This window comes from Aulostomus chinensis, chromosome 23 (assembly GCF_037954235.1).
Source record: "Aulostomus chinensis isolate RoL2024-O1b breed Wild chromosome 23, RoL_Achi_v1.0, whole genome shotgun sequence".
NCBI lineage: Eukaryota > Metazoa > Chordata > Actinopteri > Syngnathiformes > Aulostomidae > Aulostomus > Aulostomus chinensis.
The window spans coordinates 9,762,905-9,785,338 of NC_141342.1; the positions used below are offsets into that span (position 1 = coordinate 9,762,905).

The 22,434-nt window shown below is 42.3% G+C and overlaps 1 protein-coding gene across 6 annotated transcripts; it reads right to left on the minus strand.

The window, feature by feature from the left end:
- Positions 1-256: 256 nt before the first annotated feature.
- LOC147239440 (cilia- and flagella-associated protein 337) lies at positions 257-22,152 on the minus strand. 6 transcript variants are annotated; one of them, XM_086196269.1, is made up of 19 exons: positions 21,531-22,152; positions 18,949-19,186; positions 18,660-18,806; positions 17,409-17,531; positions 17,155-17,326; positions 17,011-17,054; positions 16,800-16,937; positions 16,500-16,688; positions 15,296-15,487; positions 14,719-15,186; positions 14,476-14,625; positions 11,993-12,102; positions 11,174-11,313; positions 10,390-10,532; positions 10,105-10,316; positions 6,140-6,273; positions 5,305-5,344; positions 5,111-5,217; positions 257-3,440 (listed from the first exon to the last, which is right to left on the minus strand). In XM_086196269.1, the coding sequence occupies exons 1-19, from the start codon at positions 21,599-21,601 to the stop codon at positions 3,433-3,435; spliced, it is 2,826 nt and encodes a 941-aa protein (XP_086052395.1). In that variant the 5' UTR covers positions 21,602-22,152; the 3' UTR covers positions 257-3,432. The 6 variants fall into 6 exon arrangements, with proteins under 6 accessions (XP_086052395.1, XP_086052393.1, XP_086052392.1 ...); XM_086196267.1 differs by having other exon boundaries at positions 11,960-12,102; XM_086196266.1 differs by having other exon boundaries at positions 11,993-12,177.
- Between the last annotated feature and the right edge of the window lie 282 nt (positions 22,153-22,434).

Consider the following 22,434-nt stretch of genomic DNA (forward strand, 5'->3'; position numbering starts at 1 on the left):
AAGGAGCGCAATGCGGGTGCAGAAAACACACAAGCACTCATAAACACACAATCCTTTCCTTTCAGACTAAAGCTCAGAGGGTTAGTCCTTGGAAGGAGGAGGAGGCGGAGACTTTTTATCGCAGCAGATCTGAATGAAACCACGGCCAGCTGGCTTTATCCACACCGCATGTGTGTGTATTTTGCAGTCTCGTTCTCATTCAAGTGTGTGTATATGTTGAAGGTGTTTGCTTTCATGAGTACATGTATAAAAAAAGATGTGTCAAATCTGTTGACTAGCCTGATGGCATGTATGTTTCTCCAAGCAGCTGGGGAGACAAGATCCCTCCCAGCTCCTCTTCAACCTGAGTCAACTTTCTTTATTTTGCCTTCCAATCACATCTCATCTCCTCCTCCGACCATTCCTCCTTCAAACTTTCAGCAGTTTTCTTCCTCTCTTTCATGCCTCTCACCTTCCCTCCTTTTTCTCCCTCCCCACACACACACATCCCCAGCCTGTTACACTCCAGGCAAAGCTCCAAGCAGCACTTTCCTTTCTGTAGCTATTCCCACACATGCATCCCTCACATTTTCTGTCTCATGCTGCTCCACACAGCCAGAAGTTCAAAAAAGCCCCCCAAAATACAACAACTTTATACGAGGAATCGTGCAGAGAAAATAACACTTCCCCTCATTCACAGGCCACCTTCTCTCTGCTCCGTCTGATTCCTGTGAAAACATCCAGCGTGTGAATTATGATAGTTGCTTGTTGGCCATGTCTGCTCCGAAAAGCATTCAGCAATTTTAGACTGAGGCAAAGAAGACTTTGCAAGGCATTTCCAAGCCTGCATCTGTACCGTCGTTATTGTGGTATTTTGGAACATCTGTTGTCTGTTTGTGTGCAAGTGTGTGTGTGTGTGTGTGTGTGTGTGTGTGTGTGTGTGTGTGTGTACGCGCACGCGGATCCAAATTATGCGTCAATGTCTGGGAGTAACTCTCCAGGGTGTTTTGGCCTTTCTGAAGAGAAAACAGCCTGAGAAGTCTTTGTTGGTGTTGGAAATTAGCGAGAGGGAGGCTTTAACCTGCCGTTGAACCAGATTAGAGCTTCTGTTTTGCTTCACACTCTAAACACACACACACTCACACAGACACGTATGCACACACATGCACGCAAACACACATGCACGCAAACACACATGCACACAAGTTTTTAATCTACAGAGGAAAAAAAGAGAAACTGTTTTTGTCCTTTTGAGCCGAATGCATGATTTAAAAATATGTAATTCATTCACAAGATGTATTTTTCATGATGGAAGGACCTTTCCATTTTATATCTGTCTGCAGTCACAATAATGATATAATGGTAATATATTAATATGCCATTTTAATTCTATATTTTACTGCACAAAAGGAGGGGAATATATAGACTTAAGGGGGAAAATGTAATGGTATAATACATCCAGATAAAAAATATTACTGACATAACAGTAAAACTTTTGGCAGAAAATCAATAATGCAGTGAGCAGAGGGCAAAAGTGCAGCTGACATGACAGTGTTTGTTCCAGTTTGTTTGTAACCCTAAGAGAAAAACTGGAGAGAGAGAGAGAGAGAGAGAGGGCTCTGCACTCTACTTCCTCCACTAAAACATCCAGACCAGCGCTTAAAATAACACAGCTTTCAGGGGGTGAGTGGGCATGTACAAAAAGCTGTAAAATATAATATGGAGAGGAAATAAGCAACGAAATATGAGAGCAGAGCTGAATGTGTGACATGGATAAGATGTTTGTCTGGTGACAAAGTACTTTAAAGTATCAGGAAAATTCAAATTGGAATTCAAAATCTGGATTTTTAACAAACCCTAAAGTAATGTGAATTACTGTAATACCATAAACAGGGTCATGAACACGTGCGGCCTTAAAGAGGAGGGGAAGGAGGCGGACAGGGATATCGAGTATTACGTTAATAACAAAAAAATAGGCATTGCTAAAATATTCTTCAAGACATGGTGTCAGATACAAAGACAGATAAGAGGCTACTAGAGCATACCTCCTTAAAAATCTCTGGAATAAAGGAGGGACTCTGTGTATTTGTGTGTGTGTCCTGTTCATGCACTCCACTTCAAACTTGGCAGGTTCATTTTGCCAGGGATCTAAGGAAGTGCAGTGTTTGGATGAGTGGTTCTCATATTTTGGCTAAAAGCTGGGGTTTTTTTTGTTTTTGTTTTTTTGTTTGTTAGGCTTTCAAGTCTCTCTCTGTCCCTGCCAGCTCTCGTTTCTGTTGTACCATAAAGGTCAGAAGATGGGTGCACACAAAATAAAACAAAACAAAACCATAGACCAGACTGTTTCATGAAAATTGGAAGATTTGTCCAAATAAAACTTGAGCCAAGGAGAGGAGCCTTGCTCCCTGAAATAGCTCCTCGATGGGTTATCCACCAGGCCACATGAACCACTTTTCAATTTCACATTTTGTAGAAGTTTATTTAAAGAGAAACTGTGTTTTCATTTGGAATATGTAGCTTTTTTTTGTATTTTTATTTAGCGCTCAAGTTGCTGAACGTGAACATATACAGTATCTTCCAATAAACAGGCCCATCGGGAGCTGAAGAATTGAGAAAATGAAGAGAAAGTCAGCCTGTTCCTGCTCCTGCAGAGGATGAGCGCCGCATCTTGGGTTACTTATCAATTATGGTTTCAATCTCAAACTCCCAAAATTAGCCGTTTTTAGACATTTACATTAAGAGAGAGAGGGGGGGGCTCATAGATCCGTCTTGATTCACTGAATGCAGTTGCAGTGTTTTTTTCTGCTCCCCAAAAAAACCTCAGCTCCAAAATGGTCAAATTACATACTAATGAAATCTCCACAAAGCTATAAAACCCTTTACTTCGGAAACCCTCTGACCCAGACAGTTTTAAGACATGCATAGTATAACATGAAAGATTAATATCTTGTATTTTCAAGCTTAAATGGAGGTCCAAGCACGTCAGAACAGCAAGCTTGTAAATCTGTGTAGGTTTGAAGTGAGTTAAATGGCTCCTGCATTAATCCCACTCACTTTAAATGCCATTATAATATGAATCTAAAGTCAACCGCTGACTAGATCTGCCCAAAAATCTTAAATGTTCTTCCTTGGCCCATGCTATACCTCTCCACCAAGTTTCATGAAAACCAACTGGATAGTTTTTGTGTCGTCCTGCAAAAAGACAAACACGTCCTCCGTCCTCGGTGGTGAAAAGTCACACATTAAACTGATTTGCAGGGGAAATCCTTTCAGATGAGTATTTGTTTGACGTATTCAAACAGACACACTGAAGCTACAGCTCCGTAAAACTGCATTCTTATGCGTGTCTGCATCTCTGACTGGACCGGTAGCTGACTTTTTCTTCCAGATGTTCGATCCTGAGCTGCCAATCAGAGCTGTCTGTGATAGCATCTTCTGGGGATTGTGGGTAAATCAATCTCCTAGAAAGGGAAAAGAATGTGAGTTTCAGAGAAATTAAGTTAGCGTTCATAAATAAGTACCAGCAGACACATTTTTGCTTCAAGAGAACATCCAAGGTAATAAATTGATGGATGTCATTTTAATTTCCTTTTGACCTCTCGAGCAGTCGGCCGGATCAACTGGCAGTCACACAGAGGTCACAGTTTAGGAGAGAAGGAAACAGAGAGGATGAGGACTGGGACTGAGAGTAGTAAAGGTGAAACAATTGCAGCAGTGGAGAGGACATGCATGCGGACTGAGAAATAACGAAAGTCTGTTTCTTCCACATAAAGTGTATCTAAAATAGAATTGCTCTTCTTTCATCCCTCTTTCATTATCCCTTCCCATCAATCACATATTTTCTGGACAACCTCAGCCTGGTTGCAGAGCGCTACAGCCACAGGAAGGAAGTGCAACTACATGGGCACATTCCAGCAGCATTGATCCAGACTTTTATAGTTGCTTGTGCTGCCCAGTGTTTTGGCCAGCAGTCGCTGTCCACAAGCCCAAACCACCACACTTCCAGTAGGATTCTGATTGTAAATGCAAATTTACTTTCCAGAGAAATTCAAAATACACCAGTGTTGGTGAGGAATCGGTCACTGCAGCAAAGGAAATTCTTATAATGTTCAACTTGGGATCAATTGTCCTGTGTTTTGGGGTCAGAATGATTGATAGGGACCAAAATAATTGTTCTTTTTCCAATACAAACAAGAGCATTATGATGGGCAGCTGCAATGTAACATTACAATTGTCTGAGCCAAAGGTTTGTCACACACTGTCTCAGATTCTCGTTATCAATGTCTTAACAACATTGAAACCCTTATGGAACTCTTCCATTTGTGCTGTAATTTGCCAATGTGACAATAATGTGTTTTCCCCCTTCCCTGACCTTTTTTTTGTTTGAATGTTTCAATGAGATTCTGAGAGTTTTTTGGGAATTTGTTTTACATAGAGTGTATAGATGTTAACTGATAGAACAGCTGAAAAGAACCTCTGCGGCAAACAACAGCTACGAGACATTTGCGAGGCAAGAAAAATCTTCACAAATGAACACCGCTTTCATAGGTTATGAGGTGTAAATGCAGTTCAGAGAAGGAAAAAGCTAATGCTAAGCTACAAACTAATAATGTCACAGATACAGGATTTGTCATCACAACTAGCTTCCTGTTTCTCTCTCCTTCCACGTGCTTGCTGTGATGATGAATAACCTCTGTAGCCTTGTTCAGCCAGTTTTATAGCAACCGCTGTTTTTAAGATGCTTCAAAATTCACTTGGTGGTATTTACTGTATATTGTTCTCCAGGAGAAAACATTAAATATCTTAAAATTGTGTGAACCTCATACTTCCGGGTTTAAGGACTCAGACCTGCGAACCCTATTGTAGATGAAAGGAAGATCATAAAATACATTCAAGATACACGCTGCAAATAGGAATACTGACAACAGAGCTGGGACATGAGAGAGTTGTTTGGAGTTTTTTGTCTATCTAACCCTGATTTATGTTGCTACCTTCAACATGGAAGATTCACATCAGGAAATATTTTGGCTAATGCAGTGTAGCAAAATCAAGGGGAAGTGAAGCTCTCTGGGAGCTATGGGAATGAAAAGGTCATCAATGAGGCCTGAAGGAGAACGATCCAGAAACTCACCTGCAGGACCCGAATCCTTAATAGTGATCGATGTGGTCAATGTCGTCAAACTGACACTTCCTCTGATAGCACAATGCTCCTGTGCAGCAAACGTCTTTACACAGATACTGACAGGCACAGATACACAGATAATGATTAGATGAATGGACCGTTAGGGTGAGGATGACTCATGTGTTTGTGTCTTTGTGCGTTACCATGGGTTGTTGAGGTTGGTTGTGGTCAGTGTCTGCTTTGCTGCAAGACAAATCTACAGTTGGCGACAGGAGACAAATGAATACATGGGCTTGTGTGTGTGTGTGTGTTCGTGCGCGTGTGCGTGTGCGTGCGTGTGTGTGTGTGTCTGCCAGGGTGTGGTTGCGGAGAAAGCACAGCTAATCGCTTATTTTGGCAAGCTCTAAGTTAACAGGCAGACACTGAAAGGAAAGTGTAGGAAATGTCTTGCAGATATACTCACACACACACACACACACACACACACACACACACACACACACACACACACACACACACACACACACACACAAACCTTTAAGCATTTCTGCACTTTTAAAAATGTGGCCTGCTTCTCTGGAGCAGAACATAGCCCAGATGTTCCCGAGCTGAGCTCCAGGCTTCCCAGGTGTGAAGTCTGGAGCTCTTGTGAAGAATGCTCGGATTGCTTTCATAATATGGTGGGTTAGGATGTGATTTAATCAGAGGATCAGATTTAATTAGCTTGGACCACACTGACCTGTAGATTTAACCCTTTCTAGTGAATGTCTTCAGCTACAAACTTGACAAAAGCCAAAATTACTGGAGGGGACTTTAGCAAATGACTGGCGACTCGTCCAGGGTGAACCCCACCTCTCGCCCGAAGGCTGCTGGGTTCGGCTCCAGCCCCCCGTGACCCTTAACAGGATAAGCAGTAGAAAATGGATGGACGGATGGACTAGCATTTTGTGTGTGTGTGTGTGTGTGTGTGTGAGTGAGTGTGTGTGTGTGTGTGTCCAAAACTTCAAAACACCTGTCCACTCCACTGCAAATAGGTACCTTCAGTACAGAGTTGTTCCTGTGAAGGTCGGCCCCGGGTGGTGGAGTGAGCTGGGTTATTTTTGACCTCGATGGTTCCCACTTCATCTCTCTCAGTCTCTTCAGTGACATGTGTCAGGTCTGTCCGTCTCTCTCTGCAAGCATCAGATCCAAAAGATTACCACCAGAGGACACACACACACACACACACACACACACACACACACACACACACACACACACACACACACACACACACACAAGGGAAAAAAAATAAGGTTATTTTCATGTCCCTGTCCAGGAACTTGACACACGTCGCTGCTGAATGATATTTTGCCGCAGAGTCTGATATCTGCTGTTAGATGTGATTGAAACCAGAACTGTGACTGCTCTCCATCTCTGTGGTACAGTTGGCCTGTGCTTGAGTACTCTGTGTACTTTGGGACTGTTGTTGGGTAAATTAGGACGGACATTTTAATTTCAACATTATGCAAGACCTCAGCTTAATGAATGCACAAGCTAGAGACCACAGAGCCATTTAAAACTGGTGATCTGTTCCAAATATATTGCAGTGATCCGAGACATTTGTTTTAAGTTCCGAGTACAAAACGTTTTACTATCTTTGATGTAGAAATCATATTTTCTATTCTGTAAATGTGGAACCCTTGAACTTGTCCCCAAAAATGCATTTTTTTAAGATTTCTTCAATGATTTATCAGAAAAAAGATCCAGTGTACCCAGTGCTTACTCTTGTATCCTGTCATAGACATTGAATTGGTGCAGTTTCGCTGTTGAAACTATGCATTCCACTAAAGTGATGCTTAAACATCTTTATGGAAAAGGTTGTGCTAAACAAAAACAAGATTATGGCTTCAGATTGTGGCTTAAGGAGGTGATGTGAGCCTGATCTGTGTGTATTTTCTTTAAAAATGTCTGGTATCCCCCGTCCTAATAGAGTGAGAAAGGTTTAAAAATGCCGGAAAAATAACAGAATTATAAGGTGCAGAATTTTAACTCTTCCCTATGTGGTTCAAGGGTCTGTAACTTGTAAAACGGTCTCATTTTTTAAATTATTATATTCTTGAATTGTTGTTTTTTTAAATCAGCTGATTCTGAGGGCTGATTCTTTTGTAGTAATCGCGTAGCTTACAAGTTTAAAAACTGCGGAGAATGCTGAAATGCTGATGTTGAGCAGTTATGATACTTAAAAATATCTCGTGCTTAGTTTGGTGAATAAACGCGCGTGTATTTGTTGTTTAGTGAATAAGTGCCTCTGCACTCAGCTGCAGGTGCAGACATTTTTGACTTCATGACGCTGCAGACGAAAAGTTTTCACCGGGAGATTTTATTCATTCCTGAGGGAGACAAGGCTGTACCAAATTTCCCAGCAATCCATTTACTAGAACAGCCTTAGCATTCAGAGAGATGTTTGATTAAAAGAACATAAAAGGAGGGGGGCTTAAACATCATGATAACATATCATGTGGGAATATGCATCCATCCAACATTAGGACACTTCGACGTGGTCATGGAGAAGTGTGAGGATCAACCCTTGCGGTTGCTAGACGGCACCTCTACCTCCGAGCCACGCTGACCCCTTGGGAATATACACTTGATTTGCGCCAACTAGGTGAGTTGATCTTGTGCTAGCAGGGGAGCGACATGAAAACTTTGCTGGTGAAGCTCGAGGGCAAATCAAGAGATTATAGAATTATACATTATAGAATTCATGTGAAGTGCAGTGGAACACATTTAACAAGTCAAACTATGACAAACGTGAGAACAACGGTGCTTATATTGAAATGCTGTCCAGACTAGAGCAGTCTAGACATCAAACTCAGCAACCAGCCATGCTCGCTTCACTACAAGCACCCATATGGAATGTCTTAATTTAGAGACCACAGGAAGCCACCAGCAGCCTGTCCCAACAAGAGTTAAACCATAATGTTAAAAGTATATAGGAGTGTATTTATATATCTAAGCACGTGCCACCTACTTCAGACAATCTTTCTCTTATAAAACATAGCCAAGCACACAGCAAAGCTTTGGGCCAAGCCAGACTTCATGACCTTTAACCAAAATGAAGTTTCTATTCAAGTCCTCTGTGAGAAAAGCGAGGCGAATTTGTTTTGGAAGATGCACTCAACCATGACGCATTCTTCTGCAACACATTCTCCAAATTCAATTAGTCGTATTCAATTCAAGGTTCTCTGCTGACATGGCATCCTGTATCTGATCCTGGCAGTCCTTCTAATATAGGTACGCTTCAGCATGTACTGATCTAATCCCTGATAGAGACTGCCATGTTTATACACGTCATTCTCTAAATCTGGACTTTTTAATCCAATATGCTTCACATCTGCATGTGTGTAGTCATTTTGAACATTTATAGATCTGTGGTCTTAATGCTTCATCCATAGAATAATTAAACAGAGTTTGGATCTGTTAACCCTCAGAGGACTCAGTAAATTTATCAGATTGGCAGAGTTTGGTTTAACATTTGAATCTTTTTATGTCTCCACGCTGGTGAAAGCTGCAGACTGGAGTTTTCAGTTTGTACAATCCCATTTTTTTTTGTTAATGCAATATCTCTTGAGGGAATTTCTTTAAATTTGGCTAAAGTGTCCTCTGGGTCTCAAGGATCAACTGAAAAGGTCAAAGGGCAAGGTCACTGTCACCTAACATGCCTGCGTTATGGACCCTTCCTTGTTAATGCAATTTAGTAAGAATGCCTTGAGGGATCCAGTCATCCATCCATCCATCCATCCATCCATCCATCCATCCATCCATCCGTCCATTCATCCATCCATCCATTCATCCATCCATCCATCCATCCATCTGTCCATCCATCCATCCATTCATCATCCATCCATCCGTCCATTCATCCATCCATCCATCCGTCCATCCATCCATTCATCCATCCATCCATTCATCCATCCATTCATCCATTCATCCATCCATCCATCCGTCCGTCCATCCATCCATCCGTCCATCCATCAATCCATCCATCCATCCGTCCATCCATCAATCCATCCATCCGTCCATCCATCCATCCATCCATCCAGCCATCCAGCCATCCATCCACATTTACTAGCCCTGACTGGGAGATCCTGTCTATGTCCAATCCATGATTGGAGATATAATCCCTCCACTTGGTCCTGGGTCTGCTCCATGACCTCCCAAAGCCTGTGCCTGTCAAATAGGGAGGGGCCCAGGTGGCACCTTAACAGACCTGCATGAACAGGTTCTGTTCGAGGCAAAGGAGCAGAGGTTGAATGACCTTATCCCTTACCACCCCCACCCCCCACCCAGAAGCTTTCAGCCAACCTCCTTCTTTCGGTCATGACTAATACTTCATGATCAAAGGCCTTCTGGCTCAGCTCTCTTTTAGTCACAATGTTGCAGTAGAGCAAACACAAAACCTCCCCCATGCTCTGCATCTCTGGCTCATCTCATGCTCCACAGCCCCTTCATGCCAGAACAGGCCCCCTTGAGGGAACTTCTCTAGATTTTACACAAATGACCATCCATCCCTCCATCCCTCCCTCCATCTATCCATTTTCTTCCGCTTATCCTATTAGGGTCGCGGGGGGGGGGGGGGGGGGGGCTGGAACATATCCCAGCAGCCTTTAGAGTATCAATTAACCTCGTCCCCTCTTGATGTCTTTGGACTGTGGGAGGAAGCTGGAGTACCAGAGAGAACCCACACAGGAACAGGGAGAACATGCAGACTCCACACAGAAAGATCCTGTGCTGGAGCAAAGGCTCAGACTCGGAACCTTCTTGCTGTGACGCGACAGTGCTGACCACTGCACCACCGTGCCGCCCCACAAATGACCAATGGCACTCAAGGATGAACTGAAAAAATTTGGCTGGTCTGTCAGAGGTCAAAGTCTCTGTCACCTTGCTGAAATCCCATTATTAACTGGATACAAATATTATCCATTATAATATCATTAAAATATATAAAATAAAAAAATCTTTACCTGTGGTGTGAAGTCAGGTCAGTGATATTCCACATTGCCTCCTGACCAAAAGAACCTACATGATCTCCATCATTTGTCCACAATCCAGTCGAGCCATCTGCTGAAGCTGTGAGGACAAACTGTCTGTCAGCCAGCTCAAGGACTGCCACACTCACCAGTCCCCTGGAATGAGCCCTCCAACACTGCAGCAGGGGAGGATGTTCACTCACTGGCTGTGTGGACAGAGACGTTCTCAGTAACATGGCGTCTTAGTGACTAATACACACATTGTCCATATCAGTTTACCTCAATATCCAGTCCATAGTGAGAGATGTCCCAGATCTGAACTTGGCCAGTGGAGCCCCCTGAGACCAGGATGGTGTTTTCAGGCTGATCAGAGCTCAGGGACAGCACACGTTCACCTGCTTGCTCAGGTGCATCGAAGTGGCCTGGGTCGAGGGGGATGGGGGTGGGGCATGTAGTTTAACAAACAACCGAAATAAAAAGAAACCAAATTTGTTTCCATAGAGCGGGCCCGCGGGGAGTACACCGAGTTCACTCAGCTTGGCGCAGCACAAAATCTATATTTACATTCAGATTTTGTGCCCTTTATGAAATACTGTTGCGACAAATGTACTTTTGAGGCAAATTGCTACCTTGTCATGGTTTTTTGTTGTCACATGTCTCCTTGTTATGTCACGTTCTGTAACAAAAAAGCATCGCCACATACAGAGCTATACAACCACTAATGCGGAGTGTCTTGCATATGCATGCACATACACACATGCAGCGGTCACACTGCATGAATCCCACACCACTAAACACAGACAGGATCTGGAAAGAGACATAGTTGTGGGTTTCCAGGAATGGTGTGGCAGAATGCCATGTCGTCAGTTCAGTCTAACTGTCATGGAGTTGGCTGCTCGTAAATCCATCTTATGGGAGAATATTTCAAACTGTCAGCTGCTTATCAACTGCTTGTCTAGCAACTTAAGTCTATGCTGCATTAACATCCCCCAGACTATCACACTCCTATTGTAAATCTTCTTAGTTGCATCAAACTCTCCTCTTTAAACAGCTCCGCGCTCACCATAGCTGTGCGTCTGTCCAGTGATGCTCCAAAAATAGACACAGCCTGCCTGTGATGACACCAGGACGCCTCGGTTTCTTAACTTTCTGCTGCTAGCACGATGCTGCAGGAACAAGAGGCTGTCTACAGGCGGTGCCGCTCTGCATACACACAAACAGAAAGTACAGAAAGGGTTCAACTACGTTCCCTATGTTCTCTCCTGTAGTGTCAGGAACAATCCGACTTTGCAAGTAAAAAGATATTTTAAGGAAGCTAAGAAAGGTTTTGCTTTTAATGACTTTTTGATGCTGCTCTCTTGAGTTGATTACTGCATTAGTATGACATAGCTAAATTTATTTTCTCAGGGTAACAGGTTTATTTCATTATTTTGTGAAAATGAACAAAATTAATCATTTAAAACAAGAAAATCTTATTTCACTCAATAATGAACCCGAGATGCAGCCCTTTTCAGTTTCTGTAGTAATTAATTACAACCACTGTTAACATTTTATTCGAATCAAATCAAAGCCTATTCAAGTTTACAATCCAAGTTAAGGAATATATATTAATTTGATTATATTAACAATAATATTGGTATTTTTTTGCATGTATTGTTTGACCCCTCTCCTCCTTAGTTATTTTTACAGGAAGGATCACGATCACAATTCAAAATAAAAACTTTGCAATTGGATGAAGTATTGCATCTTTACCATTTACCACATGGACTACACACACACACACACACACACACACACACACACACACACACACACACACACACACACACACACACACACACACACACACAGAAAAAGAGGCTGTATTCTTGTCTTCTTGTACCCATCATGTGTCTCGCTGCGTAGACGAAGCAGTGGTCCTTGAGTCTCCAACCTCCAGATAATGACCTCTCCGTCATAGCTCGCCGTGGCAACCATCCCCAGGGAAGAGCACTGACACAGAGCCAGGATGTCAGATTTGTGGACACAGCTGGACTTCCATGACATGTCTGCCCTCACGTAGAAATCCTGTATTTACACAGATGTGTTTAAACTACAGGCAGGCTTCTTTACCTACTGTAGCTCTTTAATTCCATTCCAGTACCAAATACTTTACATTCCAATGTGGTATTTTTTTTACAAGCAGTATTTTCGCTGAATTTCACAATTTCATATCGCCTTAAATAATTGTCTGGAGAGCTGTTTTATTTGCTTGTCTGCCCTAAACCCTTGTAGTCAGCCAAACTATTTGGGAACTTGTGGATGTCGGAGGGATATTGGCGCAGATGTCTTTCATGGCACGGACGTCTTTGATCTCGCCAGGTGCGCGTTTAAATGTATTTGTAATTTACGTCACTTGCTGATAGAATTTACGGTTAAATCACTCCCTCAGCAATTTTCTTGGACATATAATGTATTCTTGAACCAACCTGGCTCTGCTGAAATAGGAGGCATCACAATGGAGCACATTATAACTGATGAAAAACAGGTTTCAGAATTTGCTGCAGAAGCACCAGCGTGGCTACGGTAGACTTGAAGGAATGGTTGAACCGCAGAACATTTGCAGGTTGAAATGTTAAAAGGTGGTGCAGATATGCACATCGCTTCACCCTATTTGTCTCACTTTACAGTTCATGCGTTTGTACCGGCAGAGGGTTCACTTTTAGGATCGACATGCTTCGATGTACTCGTCACAAAACTGTGGAGGCCAAATCCCAGTTAAGTGTCGTCTACAGGGTTCCTCAGTGTATTAAGACAAACCAAGACGTTATTTGTACGCGGACTGATCATCCTGCTGTCAACATCTGGAGAGGAAATCGTGGACAAGCAAAAAAATGTGAGGACACTGGATGCTTTTACTGTTATATATACTTCTATTTTTGTGACATCAGGTTTTTATCAGTCGATCCAAAACTTTAGTACTATTCTTGTTCCATATTTCAGCATGTGGAACTCGTTTTCTTGTCTATCCAGTAAATGATCCTAGTTGCTGCTCAGTTTACATAAACATTCATCTATTTTTCCCAAACAAATGGTCACTACTGATTTAAACACGTTGCCTTCGATGTCCAAGTCACACACCACACACTTTGATATCGTCCCTTGTTGAAATAATTGCCGAAGCCATTTTTTTTTTAACAATTTGTTTGCCAAAAATAACTCCTTAAGATGTTTTGCCTCCAGTTCTTTGTGTTTTCAGAAAAACTTGGAAAAAGGCGATTATTTTAAGAATGCAACGATATGTTAATGTTCTATTCTCTTTCAAAACACAAGCACAGAAGCTAAGACCTAGAATCCCAGCTAGAAAAGTTCCCAGAACTTTCATAGAAAACCTCGTGTTAAGGATGTCGCCTTGAAAAACTCTGAGAACATTCTGGATAGAATGGGGAGTTCTTTTAAAGGTTAGGCGGACGTTACTTAGCAGACATTCAGAGAACTTTCAGGATATTCTCGGAATGTTTAAGGAACATCCCACTACTCTTTCAGCAACTGTGGGAACATTAAAAGTTGACATTCTATGCGGCGGGAAGGTTCTTGGAATGTTCAAATACAATTGGTGTTTAGGGAACTTTTTCCACACGCCATGTCCAAACGGCGATGTTTTCATTTGACCTATATTGAACCATTTGGCATGTTTTCTTTGTTTAGCAAAAGTACTTTCTGGAATATGAAAGTGTAATCATAAAATAGTCACATAAAGAACTTCAGGACTTGTGTAATAATAATAATAAAAAAGAATAGAAAAGATTATTTTAAGAGATATTTGCTAATGTTCAGTAAAGGTCCATTACCTTCAGAGACTTTTTAGAAAATATCAGATAATGCTATGCAAGGTCCCCGGAACATTCCTTCATTCCCTTCAGCATAGGATATCAGGTTAGTTTATGACAGTGTGTTATGGAAATACTCTGAATTCAAGATTTAGTGGAATTCTTCTGTGTTCAAAATGAGTAAGATGTCTCAGCGGGGTGTCTGACATGGCAGGAAAATTCTGTTTTCTATCAACTGAGGTTCCTTTTAACAGCAATGATGTTGCCTAATACCCATAAATCTGGGCAGCAACTCAACATCGCTACAATAAAAACAAATAAAAAATGGCAGATTACACAGACAATAGACTCAATTTGTGTGTAATTGTTTGAAACTACATTGTGCAATCTTGTGACCCCAGTGACTGTGACACAAAGCATGTGCCTGATGGGACTGTCTTAGCCAGCAGGCTAATAACAGTGAGCTATAATGGTGTGCTGACATCACACAGCAACACAAAAGATTTCCTAACTGGTTATTTGACAATGCTCCTTTGAGTGCAACCTTTGATTTTACCTTGGCATGTGCAATGTCATACTGAACGATCAGCTGGCTCCATCCCACAGCCAGCAGCTGGTTGTCATGGAGACAGGTCACCCCTGTGATGTCAGAGTTTGTGACGGGCTCCAATTTGTGAAGGTTAAGGCCGTTAAGTAAGCTCCACACCTGTCCTTGTCGAAACAAGAGGGTTTTCTCATGAATATGCCCATGCGCGTGAAATAAAAAAGACTTTCCCACAAACAAATTGATATATTTAACCTTGATGGTGCCACTGGAAGCCCCTGTGATCAGTCTTCTGTGGGAGGAGTCCAGTGTCATGCAAGTGAGCTTGTCCTCTCCGTGAGCGTTGGAGATTGTCAGTTGTCTCTTTCCTGTCTCAACGTCCCACATGCTCACTGATGAGTTAGCGTCACCAGTCACCACCTGTCTCAGGGTGGGGTTGTACAGTGCACAGGAGAGAGGTGGACCGCTAATGAATTTTGACCGAAGTCCGCTTCCTTCATCTGTCAACCACCCTCCCTGTCCTCCCTCTCTCTCTGCCAGATGGAGAAGTGCCAGGTAATCTTTGCATGCCACCACTAAAAGAGGCTGTTGAAGAAGAGGGGGGCTCAGTAACAGGAAAGGGAAGTTGCCATGCTCAGGGATGTGGCCGTGCTGTTGGCAGGGAAATGGCAGGGTGACAGTTTTCAGACACTGATGGGTGGAAATGTCCCAAACCCTCAGCTCCTGGCAGGGAGCACACAAAACAGCAAATATTTAACAAAATCCCACAGTTGGATAATAATAGTTCATGGTAAGGATTCAGAATTTTATACAAACCCCTTTGATAACTCACAGAATCTCTGGAGTAACTGAAAATCTGCCTTAAAGGTTGGTAAATTGCAACATCCAATACAGCAGTGCAGTGACCCCGCAGTGTAACTACAGGATGGGAGGTCACGAATCGAGTCCATAGACGGACTGCTCCGTCACGACCTCCTGTGACCATCAGCTGCAGAGATGCATTGTAGTCAAAACATTTGGCTCCCTGAAAAAGTAACAAAAACCCACGGTGTCTCAGAGAAGTCAAGACAGAAAGATTGAGCGTGGACAGAAATCCACAAGGACCTTTAAAAAGGCAGAAAGGGTGGTTTTACGGTGAAGTCGTCCAGACAGGTAATTGGAGCATAAATTTTGTGAGTTCATTAAAAGATGTCATGTTGAATTATAGGCAGAATAACCGAGTTTAATAAGGTTTTGTAATCTTTTCTCGGTTCTTTACTGCGTGTTGGGTGTGAGCTCAAATTATCCCGACAAAATCACGTTTTATTTTTGTTCTTGGAAACAAAACTTATGTTTGGATAAGAATAATAAAGTCAAGAGGTTATGTAAGAATTCAAGTGAGGATCAGGTTTCCTAGAGTGAAGGTTGCTTTTAAGAATTTGACCCCAGTTAGGTCAGTATCACCCAGACAAGAGTAGAGCGACACGGCTGTGGGTCCATCTGACCTACTCACATCAAAGAAGGACAAACATCCCTTTGCGCTTGTTTTTTTTTTTTTTTTTTTAACAATCTTTTATTATTTTATTTCTTTTTATTTGTAACAATTAATGTTGTTGTTCTTGTTTTATCACAATAATCATGCAAGAACATCTACAGAATTTTTTTTTCTTTATGTTCAGCAAAACTTCCCCCAAATTCATTGCTTTCCTCCAGGGCTGATGAAACACTCCTCGATTTGGTAGGCTAACTGCCACCAATCCCATATTTAAAAAAAAAAAAAGGCCTGGACAACATCTTCATTTTGAAGTTATCTTTTAGTTTTGCATCATTCTTCTGAGAAGCAAACCAACAGATGTAGGTCCATGGTTGAGGTAATAAATACTGAGCATGAAAATATGTAGAGCTTTGATTTGGAGGCTAATTGGAATGGTTTTTGGTGTGTCTGCAGATTAGGGATTTAGATTAAGAATGGCACCTATTATTCCACAAGTCATGTGTTACCTCAGAGCTATGCTACGTTCACAAAGCCTATTTTTCAAAGTTAACATCTGATCTACCTGTTTGACTTTCCAGATGTAAGGCTTCCGGTTCATGGACGCATTCATAAAGACCACAGATGTGATGTCACTCTCTGATGACGACATAATGACATCAGCTCCGGGTTCAAACATGAGCCTGTTGATTGGTTCGTTGTGGATGTCGGGGATGTAACAGTGGGAGACCATGTTGTCATTGTTACGGATTTCCTAATGAAAAAAAAAAAAGCACAACGTATACTGTCATTGCTGTTGACTCTTTTCTACAGCAAGACTGAGAACCAGGTAGTGAGTTCAGTACAAAAGCAAAGTCAAGCTTACAGGGAAAAAAATCCTTTGTGGGCTGTTCTCTTTCTTAGAGGGAATTTGAAAAAGACCTTTGGAGGGGTTCAGGAACCGCAGCAGGTGGACTCCTCCTTTTTCATCCCCCATCAGTAGTAGTGGAGGACACCCTGGACACTTGAGTCACAACCAGACAATTCAAGGGATAAATTTGTCACCTCAAACAACATCAGAATAAAGAGTAGAATACCTGAGCATCATGGTAACAAAGTGCAGTCAGCACGCTACGAAACCCTTGGAGGCATGATGAGAAAACAAATTGTTAGCTTTAAAAAAAAAAAAAAAATCTGTTACACCTCATTGTAGAGTAGTTAATATTCTTTGGGTTTTCTACCAAACAGCTGGACCTCTTCAGATACACTGGCCGTGGCAACATTGACAAAATGTAGATCCCTGCAATCAGTTGCTATGGCAACCTTGTGGATGCTGCCCATATAGACTGCATCAGTGGTCCAGCCTCGGAACCTCCTCCTGTGGGCCACCTCCTCTGTTGTGTCTCCAGCAAGCTGAGGGTGAATGTAAAAAGTTTCAGGATGTGTTTTTGTGTGTGTTTTTACTGTATATTTTAAAAACCATAGTGTTTCTCACCCCTACAGTTTTGAGGATGTGCAGGCTGCTGTTCCACACAGTAATCTGACCCCCTTTACTGACGCTAATATAGCGGAGTGGAGGTGGATGGTTAACAGCAACCACACGCACTGTTGGCTCTCGCTGCAAAGCAACAAGGACATACAAGATTTGTGTAATGAGTTAGTGGAGGATTAATCTACCATAAATTGGCACTTCTTTATCAAATAAGATTAAATATTCTTTATCGACAGGCTAGCTGACAATAAAGATAGATAGCGCTGAAGTACACACTGTATATACAACTTTCCCTTTCTCTCGAAGATCCTTGTGAAAGCAAGTTGAGAGACAGTCTACATAATAATAGTTTGGGGATTTCCAGTCAGGATTTAAGTTCATCATAACATGGAGAAACCAGTGGTAAAAATTACAAAAGGTCTCTTTATTGCACCAGACAAAGGACCTGTCTCTGAACTGTAAGCTGTTTTAGTACTTTTTAAACTATGAGTCATTCGTAGGTGTACAGTGGCCAGGGAGTTCCACAAGGCTCTGTGTTTGAACCAATGCTATTTACCCCCCTATGTTTCATTTAGGCAAAACTAAACCCCTTTATATTTATCAGCAGAGCCAGATGGAGTGTAGTATGTGTGCCCCATATCTTCAGCTGCAGCTCTTGGTTCAACCCCTGCTGCTTGTCACCCCGGACTTGTACTTTTGCCCTACACACACACACACACACACACACACACACACGCACGCACGCACACACACACACATCATTTATAGCCACTCTCGATGGCATTGGCCTCAAGCACACTTTAGTGAACCCAGTTATCTTTCATCAGGTTTTGTCTTTTACCTCACATTTACAAACTACATTCAGGGATGTTCTTTGTTAAATTGTGCCATGTTATAAAAAAGTAGGTACATCTTCTCCCAAAAAGACGCAAAAAACCGTCCATTACTTCCAGGCTGGATTATTGTAGGCTACCCTAACAAGTCTCTACAGACAGATGAGGCTGATGCAGCATGTTTACTGACAAGAACCAGGATCAAAGATCATATGTCTATGATGTTATCTACACCGTCTGTCTGGAAAACCCAGGGCTAAAATCTTTGCCCAAAACCCACCACACCCCCCACCATTTCTTCTCTTGCTCTGCGTCTCTTTCCCAGTCTAATTCTGCCGAGAAGAATCCCCCATTGAAGGAATTCTTTCCTTGCCACTGTAACCAAGTTGTCTTATTCAGTTTTAAAAGAGTGGACTTCTACCTTGTTGTGGTAGCAGTGTTGGACCTGCATCTCAGAGTTGAGAAGAGCAGCTCTAGGAATGGAGGCCTGCTCACTTTCAGTGTACTCAAGAAGCAGGTAAGAACATAGCTGCTCCCACTTCATCTGTCCAGTGCAGCAGATATCAACCTGATCGTGGAGAAATGGGGAGTTACAGTGACCCTGCATTAAAATCTGGAAACTAATGTTTTGATGGAACATGTTTATGCTCTCAGAATGAGCTGCTCTACTGTTATAAATGAAACTGTCACACTGGTTAATTTGTTATTACCTCACTGAAAAATCTCTCAACCCAGGCATCCTCAATACTTGGACCAATTACAGACTGCAGGATCTCCCGGAACTCCTCGAACCTCATATAACCTTCTTCATTTTCTGACCGGCTCCTTCCTTTCAGTCTATCCCTCTGTGAATGTGGGCCACCTCTTTGACAGGTAAATGCATTTCTCAGGAGTTGCAGGTGCTCCGGACTCAGCTTCGCTGCAGGACTCACTCCAAATGATGAATCGCTGGAAAAACCCGGAAACAGCAACATTAAGTTAAAAGGAAAACCGTCCTTTTGCAGATTGAAGCTGCTAATTATGTGTGTGTGTGCCAATTAAGGACAGCATTTCCTCATAGGTCAGGTGTTAACTTCACCAAGGAGGTATTGTTGTCTGTTTGTCTGTCATTCGGATTACGCAAAAACAATGAGGCAGAATTTTGCCAAACTTAATGGAAGGTGTAGCATGGGTCATGGCAACACTTGGTGGCGACAGGAAATTACATGTTTGGAATTTTCTTTTCTTTTCACTTTTTATGTACTCCCATATCGGGTAGCACAGAAGGATCTGAAATTTGGTCAAAACTCCCCCAAGAACTTATTCTTACTATGAAGACTACAGTGAGTTTTTTAAACAGCGTTACCATGACAATGCCCCCAATTCTGATATATCGCCACAGAAAAGCTAACTGCCTTCACTGGACTCCACATGGTCTCAAAGTCTTTTCCAAACATCACATATTTGATGAGAATCTCAGCCTGAGGACGTCTGCAAGCTGAATTTAAGTTATAGTGTCACCTAGTGAATACAGGAACTACTATAGCAACTTTTTATTCAAAATGACAATGTGTTGTCTTTTCCTGATGCACAGCAACACACAAGCATTTAATCTCTAGCACCTCCTGGTGGACACAAGGAATTATATTTAGATCACGGGGCAACATGAATTGGCTCCTCTGTGCAAAATCCAATCATGTTTTCACATAATGTTTCATTATTTTCTCACTCTATAGAACAGACATTGGTGTGTGTGAGGGTGTGTGGGCCGGCTGATTACTGCTCACAGCTTCATTTAGAGCCTGATGGTGAAAGTTTTATGGTTGAAATTTTGCCATGGCAGACATACAAGTTCTTTTAGAGATTTTTAGTTTGGATTGTGGTTCTCTGAACGAGCAGAATGTTTGTAAATTACACTGGAATTAGAAATCATGATTGTCATCATTTCCCACATTTACTAACCGGGCAGTTTGTTGGACTCATCCTGACAGATTACACAGATTTATCAACTGATGATCCATCCATCGTTGTCTTCCGCTTATTCCTTACTAGTAAGGGTCGCGCGGGGGGGGGGGGGGGGCTGGAGCCTATCCCAGCATCTACGAGAGGCGAGAGGCGGGGTTCACCCTGGACAGGTCGCCAGTCCATCACAGGGCCAACACATAGAGACAGACAACCATTCACACTCACAGTCACACCTACAGTCAATTTAGAGTATCAATCAGCCTCGTCCCCTCTTGATGTCTTTGGACTGTGGGAGGAAGCTGGAGTACCAGAGAGAACCCACACAGGAACAGGGAGAACATGGAGACTCCACACAGAAAGATCCCGCTCGAACCCGGGACCTTCTTGCTGTGAGGCGACGGTGCTAACTACTGTACCACTGTGCTGCCCTTTGACAGAGTCCATCTGAGTCAAAAAGAGCACAGACTGTTCGGTATCCCTGCATCATATCTTTCAGTTCTGTCCATTCATTCAGTCAGTGACATCAGACAAAGAGGTCTTTACAGAGTGAAAGCAGTGCTCCCAAGTGGTAACATGGGGCAACACGCTGCTGATACAAAGCATAAATTTAATATCACATTTGAAGCCAAAGACAGCTGATATTCACTTATTATTGAAAGACACCTTTATCAGCTGGGACATAAACAGAGCTGTGTGTCCCCATGAATGTGGTGAGGGGGAACAAATGAAGTCTCAAAGACCAAAATGGTCCTCATCAACAGCAGCTCCTGTGTGGCCTTGTTGCTCTGGGAGACTACAGCCAGGAACAATGAGTCACATGTCCAAGCATTGTGAGTTCTTTCCAGGTCCATCAGGACATGGATGACTGGCCCTTTGCATCACCTCTCACAATCAACCAATACCAATGGAACCATAAAATTACCAAGAATTAAAAGTGCATTAGTCTGTAAATAAGGGAATTGAATTGACTGCTGTATCTCAAAGATAAGTGGTGAAGCTGTGTGGGGTGGATGAATAAGTGTCTTGTTAATGTCTGGAGTGTTTTGAGTGGAGATTTAAATGAGAAGTAGGTCAGGGTGAACTTTGTACTTTGTGCACTCAAGCATTTAGTAAAGTTAATTTGTGTTTGGTATCTTGTGGCCACAAGATATAAGTCGTCTCTGGAAACAAGTTACGTTTTGTCATCACAAATCATTTTGCATGAACAATTTATGTCCTGTGGCCTCAAAAGATATATTTTTCTCTCTCTTTGGCCACTGCAGGGCTCTGTAATTTAATAAAATCATCATCGTAATAGTTAATGAATTTTGATCTGTTACATAGCAACAACAAGCCAAATGAAACTTACCAAAACCTCCTGTGGGGAACCTCCCTCTCATACAGCACCCATGGATTTTTGCTGTTCCTCAAGATATCCATAATTGACCCCTACTGTCTGCACTATTTTCCTGCTGTTTTTATTTCAGTTGGTCAGAAATTCCTGTTTCAGGCCCATTTCCTGTTAAAATAAAGACAAAGTAACTTCCACTCAAACACGCTGGAGCCGTTCAGAGCTCCTCACTGTGCTCTGAGTCTGAATACGCAGAGCTTTTGTTTCCAACAGGTCCTCTGTCTTCTCAAGAAAACCAAGTTTGCTCAAACATTGCCTCTTGTCTCCAGACAGGGAAGGAATGTCAAGGATCAATAAGCCCTCCATCACAAATATGTGACCGCACCGAGAAAAGGAAGCCAACACATCGCTGATGCATATGCCACGGTGAGATTAGTTAAGCTCCAAAATAACTGCCAGTCTGCTGGGGGTGAGAGAAAATCCCACGGACTTGCCCTCAGTGGGTTAATCATTTAAAGAGGCAAAGATAGCCTCAACCCAGGGGAAGTAACTGTTAACTGTTTACCAAACACACAAAGAGGACAGTCCAAAAATTCAAGCGGATAAATTATTATGCAGCCTTCTTCATTTTGTTTTTGCTAATCTCTCTTAACTAATGCAGTTTCTTTATTGCCAGATGGCACACGGCAGTTCCGCTCACCAGCTAAATGAGCATGAGCAATCCAGAGTGGCCTCACCATGTTTACTCTAAATGTACCTGCAAGTCCCCAAGGAGGCGGGTCTACATTCAGCACATTAAAGAGCCAAGTAGTCTTTGATGCAAATGACTGCGATAGATGATGAAACTTCCAGTCATATAGCAACTGGAGCCCATTTAGTGGCAAAGGAGAGGTATTCACATGTTGTGTGTCATTTCAGTTAT

Excerpts from the sequence above, each read along its gene's own strand:
- LOC147239440 (XM_086196264.1), bottom strand. The coding sequence starts at position 21,601 with ATGGATATCTTGAGGAACAGCAAAAATCCATGGGTGCTGTATGAGAGG. Across the intron at positions 16,938-17,010 it reads TTTGTTACCATGATGCTCAG|TGTCCAGGGTGTCCTCCACT; the intron begins GTATTCTACTCT and ends TTGTGACTCAAG. Across the intron at positions 6,274-10,104 it reads GACCTGACTTCACACCACAG|AGAGAGACGGACAGACCTGA; the intron begins GTAAAGATTTTT and ends TGATGCTTGCAG.